General features: G+C 37.0%; 1 protein-coding gene across 1 annotated transcript in view; it reads right to left on the bottom strand.

The window, feature by feature from the left end:
• ALMS1 (ALMS1 centrosome and basal body associated protein) overlaps positions 1 to 9,697 on the bottom strand; it is a 130,386-nt gene that overhangs the window by 7,633 nt on the left and 113,056 nt on the right. Inside the window, exons 15-17 of the mRNA XM_019633288.1 lie at positions 8,854 to 9,024; positions 5,247 to 5,402; positions 3,392 to 3,562 (exon numbers count right to left, since the gene is read on the bottom strand). Coding sequence (XP_019488833.1) covers positions 3,392 to 3,562; positions 5,247 to 5,402; positions 8,854 to 9,024 — 498 coding nt within the window. The remainder of the gene's footprint in view (positions 1 to 3,391; positions 3,563 to 5,246; positions 5,403 to 8,853; positions 9,025 to 9,697) is intronic.

The following is a 9,697-nucleotide window of genomic DNA, read 5'->3' on the forward strand; positions in this document are numbered from 1 at the left end:
AAAAAAAAAAATCATACTCAATGATGAAATACAATGTCTGCCTCCTAGACAGGACGATACAAGGATGTCTGCTCTTGTCACTTTCATGCAACACTGTACTTAAGGTATTAGGCAGGGTAATTAGGGAAAAATAAAAAGGTGTGAAGACTGCAAAGGAAGAAGTAAAGCTATAGTCACAGATATCAAGATCTTGTATCTAGAAATTCCTAAGACTACATTAAAAATCTACTAGAACTAATAAACAATTCAGCATGGTTGCAAGGTAAAAGATAAATATTTAAAAAATCGATTTTATTATACACTTGGAATTATACTGAAAACAAAACTAAGAAAACCACTCTATTCACAGTAACATCAAAAAATTAAAATATTTAGGAATAAATTTACCAAAAATCTTCTACTCTGAAAACTACAAAGCACTGTGGAAATTTAAGGTCTAAATAAATGGCAAACATGCCATGTATTCTGTATTGTCCATTTTTCCTTGAAGGTACTCTAGGGTTTTCTGATAGTTCATGGTCTGTTTTGTAATTTTTCTCCCCCTCTAGCAAATTTCCGTCCCCACCCAAACACCTTTTGCCTAACAATATATCATAAGAGTTGTTTTCACATTATTCTATATCTTCATTCTTTTATAAGGCAACATCAACTTCCTTACTGATGGTGCTCCCAGTTTTTTATACATTTTTATATGATTTCATGTTTAAACATTTGTGTTACAGCCTCATTGTGAATCACAAATCAGTAAAAAATATTCCTCCTTAATTTCTGCAACACTTTTGGTATTGAACTTAATCTCATCTATATTAATATCATGTCTCCAAATGTTTTTCATATGTCTCTAGTTTTACTTTTATTTTTAAACCTTCTGAGTCATTTTATTTTCAGTATGCCTGCTATATAGCATGAGACTAAATTTGTTTTTTTAACCTAATCTGAGATGCTTTTTATTTTTTGAGAGGTTTTTTTAAATAGGTGAATTTATCCCATATGTTTACTTATATAGTCTTATTATATACTCTCCATTCTCTCATTTTATGGTATTTTTTGTTATAAATTTACTTTCTGATTTCTTTTTTCCTCCCTCTATACCTCTGCTGCTCCTACCATTTTTCTAAATATTTTGGATGTTTTATAATTGGATTTTAACACTTTTAGAGGTAACTTTTATAATTTTAAATACTATACTTACATGTATATAATATTTCTTGACTCATCAACTTTAAAGATGAAGTGAGATCACTTATACTTTCTTTAACTTCTCTTTATTCTGCTTGTCCCTGGCTGCTTTTTCTCCTTGCTTTTTCTGCATGAATGTCTATAGGAACTTTCTTCTTTTTCTTTGAAGCTTAGTACTATCACCAACATACATCTGGTGTTATAATATATAAATTTTTCCTAAAACTTTGTATGTCCTTGTAAATTGCAGGTTCAGTTTTACTTATGCAGTTTATTCTTTTTTTGTTATCTTCTTTAGAGATACCAACAGACATCATTGTGGTGGATTTTCACTGTTAGTACTCAAATAATTATTTTTTTTTCTAATTGCTTTTATCTCCTTTTTCGCTTAATTGGTACGTTTTTTTCCCCCTCAATTTGTTCTGATACTCTAAATCTTTCTTTACATCTCATTATTATCAACTGTTATTTTATACATTTCATGTCTTCTGTAATTATTCAGAGTATGAAACATTTAGGAAAAATTTTCTTCTTTTGGAGTACGCTTTTACAGATTTTCTTTTCGAAGCTCTTATCTCCTACAACACCCACTGCAGAGTTGCAGTGTTCTGTTTTCTCATGTTATACATTCTTTTTTCTTTTTTTAATTGTGGTAAAGAAACACATAACATTAAATTTAACATCTTAACCATTTTTAAGTGTGCAGTTAAGTAGCATTAACAATATTCACATTGTTGTGCAATCAATCTCCAGAACATTTTCATCTTGCAATATTGAAACTCTATACCCATTAAACACTAATTCTCCCTCCCCTTCTCTTAGCAACCACTTTTCTACTTTATGTTTCTATGATTTTGACTACTTCTGATACAGCATATAAGTGGGATACACAGTATTTTTCCTTTTGTGACTGGTTTATTTCACTTAGCACAATATCCTTAAGGTTCATCTATGCTGTGGCATGTGACTGAATTTCTTCTTTCTTAAGGCTGCATAATATTCAATTGCATGTATACACTACATTTTCTTCATCCATTCATCTGTTAATGGACATTTGGGTTGTTTTCATATCTTGATTAATTTGAAAAAATGCTGCAATGAACATGGGTATGCAGGTATCTCTGAGATCCTGCTTTGAATTTATTTTATTTTATTTTATTTTATTGGGAAATTGGGGGGAGGGGAACAGCGTTGGGGAACCAGGGAAGGGGAAAAGACAAGTTGCTGTCCTTTCATTCTTTATTCTAGTTGCGGAGAATGTCGCTTCACTGGCCAATGTTGGTATTATCATTGCGCTTTTCCTGGGTGAGGCAATCAGTCGCCCGGCCCTGGACGGCCGCTCACGGTGGCTCATGGCAGCTCACACCAGCTGCCAGCCACTCACAGTAGCTTTACAGCAGCCCACTGCTGCTCCACTGCAGCCTACGCCGTCACCAGTGACTCACAGCAGCCCAGGTCCAGGTCTAGCTGTGGTTCACCATCTTAGCTGTAGAGGGCACAGAGTCACTGGCCCTCATGTGGGATCTGAACCAGCGGCCTTGCTGCTCAGAGCTTGCGCTCCCAAGCCAACTCTTAACCAGTGCGCCACTCAGCCGGCCCTCTTATACATTCTTGATGTGAGTAGCTGCACCTGTACTATTCTCAAAATACAATATGGATAGATTATAACTCCTTGATTACTTTCTTTCCTTATCTTGGTATTGTTCTATCTTCCTCGAAGAGGTAAAGTTTGACAGGTAGGTAGTAATGGCTTGTGTCCTCTATGCTTTCCTTTAATGTTAGAAAAAGGGGGCCTGAGTAAACATAAATAGATATGATCTTGGCTCTTTTTTATTGTAATTTTTGAAAAGTTTGTATGGAGGCTTTTTCTCTTTTTTAACCATCTTCTCGAATACCTTTAGGTTTTTCCCTGTTTCAGTACTGAGACATGATACTTCACTTTTAATACTATCAGCCTTAGGTATTTATTTATAATCCTGTTTCTAAGTTGCCAAATCTTTTCCCAGATGTAACAATTATTTTACAAATCACTATGTATATCCACATAGACAAAGTAGCACTGAATTAATTTACGTAAGAAAAAAAGAAGAAAAGAAAAAATGGAATTCTGATTAAATCGTGATGCTCTATTTCATCAGAATGAAATGGAAATACACATAGAGCTGCCTTCTGTTTCTCTCTCTCTTCCACACACATACGCCAACCCCATTACCTTCAACATCTATTTGCGAGGATTCTTTATTTTCTGACCAGGCTTCCTTAGGAACTATCCTCTTACTATGGATCTCCTCTTTCTGTTTAATGGCTTTGGTGTCTGATGGGCTTTGAACCTTTGTGTCTTGTAGTTGAGCTGAGTGCTCTGCAGCAGCAGCATCACTGGAACCTAAGACAGGGCAATTAACATCCTATCCAGGCAGTAAGTTGAGAAAAAAAAATTTTAAATACCTCTCTGGCATCTACTATGTGAAAAGCACTGTTACTGGTGTTGAAGAAAGAACAAAAAGAGTAATCAGAAATGTGTTAGAAACTGTTGATCTAAATTGGAGTTTAAAAAAAACACATACACAAAAACAGATATCATACAAAGTAAAAAAAATTACTCCAGAAGAGAAAGGCAGATAAGGATTTGTGAGTACTCAAAAGAGGAGAATCTAATTGCAGCTAGGAGGATCATGCCAGAACTCTGGAGTGAAGTTCACTAATTTTGGTGTTAGAAGATAATTGAGCTGAGATACACACTGGGATGGAAAGAGAAAGGCATTCTAGGCAAACATGACTACAGAAGAAAAGAATGGAGTCAGGAACTTAACATCTAAGAGACAGATAGAACAAGTATATGGTTCATTTGATTATAGAATTTACAAGGAAAAGAGGTAAAAATTAGAGTTTGAAAAGTTGTTTGGGAGCAGATTCTACTGTTCTGAAAGACTATGCTAAAAAATTTAAGATTTTATTGTTAAGGGCAATGAGAACTTTTTGATTAGGAGATTAACATGATCAAAACTGTTTCTGGAACATTCATTTAGCAACAGCAAAGGGGGGGGGGGTAAAATTCTGAAGTGTTGTCCAGAATATAACTATTGGAAAAAAAGTAATACACAAAACAGGAGAAGTGGCTAATTATGCTCCAAAATACTACACTGTGGCAGATGACCAGCTGTCCTCTGGAGTCCATTTTCCTATTCCTCTAAAATAGAATCCTGACTTTGCTGAACATACAGTTACCAGAATAAAGATTATCTTTCCCAGCCTCTGTGACAATAGCTTAGTGTGACCATGTGACTAAGTCTGTCTAATAGGATGGAAGGGGAATGGTGCATGTATTTTGAGAAGTACTTTAAAGAAGAAATATGCCTTTTTCTTTCCCTTTCTTCCTTTTTGCTGGCTGGAACATGGACCAGATGGCTACAGCATGAGAATGGAAGCTAAAAATATTGGAGCAAGAGGAGAGAGAGCTTTGTTCCCTGACACTCCGAAGTACCATGTCAACCCTGGATGTCTACCTCTGGATGTTTACAAGAAAGAGAAATAATTTCCTGCCTTCTTTAAGCCAACGTTATTTTGTTTTTATTTTCATCTCTCAGAGCCTAGACTAATCCTAACTTAAACTCATTTTACATGCATATTTCATCAGCATTGTCCCACTGAAGCAAAATTAACTGGATACGTAGCTAAGGCATTAAAAAAGCTGAATTCCTAAAGCACAAAGGCTTATGTACAACAATGGTATTAGAAAGTCAGCGTCTCACGGCACTGGATTTTTTTAATCAGTAGAGTTTTTAAAAGTCCACTATAAGAATTTCTGGGAATGAAATTAATTTGTCTATTTGTATACTATATTCATAGCTCTCCAGAAATGTCTCAAACAACTTTAAAAATGTTTTATAAAATATTAGATTTTATATCAGCCAATGTAGATAAAATATTACAGCTAATATCCTACTTCAGATATTGAGTAAATTAGAGGAGGTTTGAAGAGAGCGAGAAGAGAACAGAGAATACTGTTCTGTTTACACTCATTTTAGAAGGCCAGGAGAAAATAATATGCAGATAATCCAGTTACCTACCTGCAGTATCTTTTTGAAACGATTCTTTCTCTTCAGGTTGGGCAGCGTTAGTCACTGCCTTTTTGCTGTAGATCTCCTTTATCTGGATTTTGTCTGAGAGGTTCTCATCTCTAGTGATAAGAACTTGATCTTGGGAACCTGAAATAATGGCATCACCTGATGCCACAGAGAAGGAAAAGATAATAAACACAAAAGGCAAGTAACCCTACCCCACAAAAAACATAAAAACAAAACCTAAAACCTCTTTATATATATTAGGAAAAAAGCACCCCTTAGCCACCCCCATGTAAAAGTTGTGACAGTTATGGTGGGTTTATAATATGAATCGGAAGCTCTCCGTATTTTTCTGTGTACAACAGTGGTTCAAATAAAGTATCACTTTATATAAAACCTGTTTTTTGCTGGTGTGACACGACAGTAAATAAAAAATAAAAAAGTCTAGATCAGGTATCTTTTTCAAAGTAGAAAAGTAGATTTGAACAACCCTCTCAAATTCTTTGGCCTACTCAAAGTTTTTGTTACTTATGGAGCCAATCTTGATATTTCATACACTCTTAGAAAAGCACTTATATCATGTACATTATATATATAGTACTCATGCAATACAAAATGGAATACTATTCTGCCATAAGAAAAAATGAAATAGTACCATTTGCGACAAACATGGATGGGTCTTGAGATTATTATGCTAAGCAAAATAAATCAGACAGAAAAAGTCGAGAACCATATGATTTCATTGATATGTGGTATATAAAACTGAAAACAATAAAAGAACAAGACACACGAAGAAACAAAAACTCAGAGACACAGGCAACAGTTTAGTGGTTACCAGAGGGTAGTAGGGGAGGGAGGTGGTAGATGGGGGTAAAAGGGATCAAATATACGGTGATGGAAAGAGAACAGACTCTGGGTGGTGAACACACAATGTAATATATAGATGATGTATTACAGAATTGTACACCTAAAATCTATGTAAGTTTACTAACAATTTCACCCCAATAAACTTTAATTAAAAAAAAATTTCCTTAAGCTATATATCCTTTTAAACTTATTTAATACTTTCTGTTTTCTTTCTGTTTTTCTTGGTCAAACTTGCTAAATATTTATCTATCTTATTGGTCTTTTTAAAAATCAGCTCTTTTCCTTTTTAATCATATGAGAAAACTCAAGCACAAAATAATGTTAGCAAATACATTAAAAAAATCACAAATACAGTAAAGATAAGTCACAGAACAGTTAATAATATTTATATGATTTTATAATAGGTTGACTAGAGATTCATTTTCTATCTCTAAGTATAAATATTTTTCAACAAAAAAATCACAAAGACAATAGATATTCCTAAAAACTTAACATAAAGAACACCAGTGTGTCTACCACAGAGTTGAAGAAATAAAACATTACAGGGCTGGCCGAGTGGCTCAGTTGGTTAAGAGTTGGCTTAAGAGCGCGAGCTCTGAGCAACTGGGCCTCCAGTTCGACCCCCACATGGGCCAGTGACGCTGCGCCCGAGCTGAGCTGTCACTGAGCTGCCAACAGGTGGCAGGATGGCTCAGCTAATGTAACAACAAGATTGCCTGTTAGATGGTGGGCTACGCTCACCAGCAACTAAGACTGAACTCGGCACCTTGGGCTGAGCTGCCACCTGGATGGTTTAGTGGATAGAGTGCACGCTCTTAACAACAAGGCTACTGGTTCGACTTTCGCATGGGATGGTGGCTATGCCCACCTGCAACTAAGACTGAACACAGCACCTTGAGCTTGGAGACCACAAGCTGCCAATGGGAAGCCAGATGGTGACTGGAGCCCTCCACAACGAAGGTTGAAGAACAACAACTTGGGGAGGGGGATCCCCCTCCCCAATTCCCCAACACTGCTTCCCTCCTCCAATTCCCCAATAAAATCTTTAAAAAAAACAAACATTACAGATATAATGATTTCCTGTGTAAAGACTCAATAATACCTTTCTCTGTTTCTTCAGTAGCAACGTTTATACTGATTTAAGAGTTTATCAATCTCAAGGATGTTTTTGTATTTTTAAAACTATATTGCATGAATCAACAGCGTATTGGATTGTTTTGCACATCTTTAATTTTTTTTTTTTTAAGATTTTTTATTGGGGAATTGGGGGAAGGGGAACAGACAAGTCACTGTCGTCTTGTTCTTCAATCTAGTTGTGGAGGATGTCGCTTCACTGGCCCAAGCTGGCACCATCATTGCGCTCTTCCTGGGCGAGGCAGATCAGTCGCCGGCTTCTGGATAGCTACTCACTGCGGCTGCTGGCCGCTCACGCTGGCTGCTGGCTATACACGGTAGCCCATGGCAACCCACTGCCACAGGGACTGCAGCCTATGCCATTGCTGGCGATTCACAGCAGCCCAGCCCCAGATCGAGCTGTTGTTCAGCATCTCAGCTGTTGAGGGCAGCGTCACTGGCCCTCATATGTGGGATCTGAACCGGGGCCCTCTGGCATCCCAAGCGAGCTCTTAACCATTGCGCCACTCGGCCGGCCCTGCACATCTTTAATTTTATAACAGTATATAATACTCTGTATCTTTAAGCAACATGCTTTTTTCACTCAGTATTATGATTTGGGGATTTACTCACTCTAATATATGTGGCTTTCATTAACTGTTTCTCTATTATCTTTACGGAACACCTGTTTTTTGATGATGAACCTTTTAGGCCAATCTTGAATTTTCTTCTTTATTTTTTTTTCCTTTTCCCTTCTTTTTTATTCTACTTTCTAAGAGATTTTCTCACTTTTGTATTCCAATTCTTCCACTGAGATTTTTGTTTCTGATATATTTTATGAGCTCACTTAGCTATTATTATACATAGGTCACTATTCAATTTCTTCAGGCAGGCATCTTCCCCTCTATCCTTCTTAACCATTTAAGGTGAAGAGTTTGAAGGCTGTGCTTTTCCCATGGTGAAATGGCTGCATAGGATTAAGTCAGGCGAAGGCTTTTCCTTAAGATGCAAAGTTTAAAAACAGACCAACAATAACAGTATCAGTAGACTCCTATAACAGGTGGGAGGTTATGGAGGTCCTTTAGGTAACTGAGCCTGACTTCATTACAAACACATCATCCTTACTAAATACAGCCTAGGGATAAGTTATACCTGGCGAGTTCTTTGTGCAAACTTCTGATGGAATTCCCTTAGTCTATCACTTTAATCCCTGCCAATTTTTCTATATCCTCCCCCTCCTCAAGTGTCTGTCGATGGGATCACAGGACTATCTATGTTTACCAAATTGTCACTAGATTGCACCATCTGAGAGAGAAATTAATCAATTTAATCAAGACTTTCTATGGATACTAGTCTCTAAAACAGAGTTGATTGGATATTGTTTGTTTCAAAGTTGCAACATTTTATTTTCTATAGTGACAATAAAGTTTACAGTTTTCAAAAATCTGTGAAGCATTTTAGAAGATTTTATAAATATTTTACCTTCTTGTATATACCCAATAAATAACTAAGAGAAAAGTCTGTATAACAAAGCAGAAAAAGATACAAACTGGACAATATTCTCATTTAGAATGAATAGTTAGAATGAATAGGGAAAAAAAAGCTATAAAACATGCAAAGCCAATCCACTTACCTGTGTTATATTTCTGAAAGTACTTTTTCCTTGTTGACAGGGGTGCCTTAGTCACTGCCCTCTTACTATAGATTCCCTCTTTATGTTTAATATTAACCGTGAGTGCCAGGTCATCATCTCTTGTGCCTAGCACCTGAGCTGGGAAGTCTGGAGCAATGGCATCATTGGATCCTACAGAAAAATGGGAAAGTAGTATAATTAACATAAATACAGACATGAAGTTCAAGAAACAGAAAAATTTACATCTTAAACCAGTTAAAAAAAAAAGCACAAGGGAAGTATTGTAGGGTAATCAAAAGGAGATGTCAGTCAAACTGAAGCTGTCAGATATGTACGATAAAGTGCAACAATACAAGGTGAAGAAGCAAATGACATAAGAAAACACATATAAAGTAGACTAACAAGTTCAGAAAGGAGACAATTTCCAGCTTTGGAAGGTTTTCAGAGAAGGGAGAAAATAGATTGTACCTTGGAAAATCAATAAAGACATTTCAGGCAGAGGTTATAGCATTAGTAGAAAAGGAGGCAGGAAAGCAGAGTATATAAGAACAGAAGAGGGTCAGCCGAGTGGCGCGTTGGTTAAGATCTGGCTTGGGATGCCAGAGGGCCCGGTTCAGATCCCACATATGAGGGCCAGTGACACTGCCCTCTACAGCTAAGCCGCTGAAGAACAGCGTGACCTGGAGCTGGGCTGCCGTGGGTCACCGGCGACGGCGTAGGCTGCAGTCCCCTGCTGCAGTGGGCTGCCATAAGCTACCATGTGTAGCCAGCAGCGGCTGTGAGTGGCCGTCCGGAGGCCGGCGACTGATCTGCCTCGCCCAGGAAGAGCGCAATGATGGTGCCA

The sequence above is a fragment of the Hipposideros armiger genome, unplaced genomic scaffold (genome assembly GCF_001890085.2).
Source record: "Hipposideros armiger isolate ML-2016 unplaced genomic scaffold, ASM189008v1 scaffold_1274, whole genome shotgun sequence".
NCBI classification, from domain to species: Eukaryota; Metazoa; Chordata; class Mammalia; order Chiroptera; family Hipposideridae; genus Hipposideros; species Hipposideros armiger.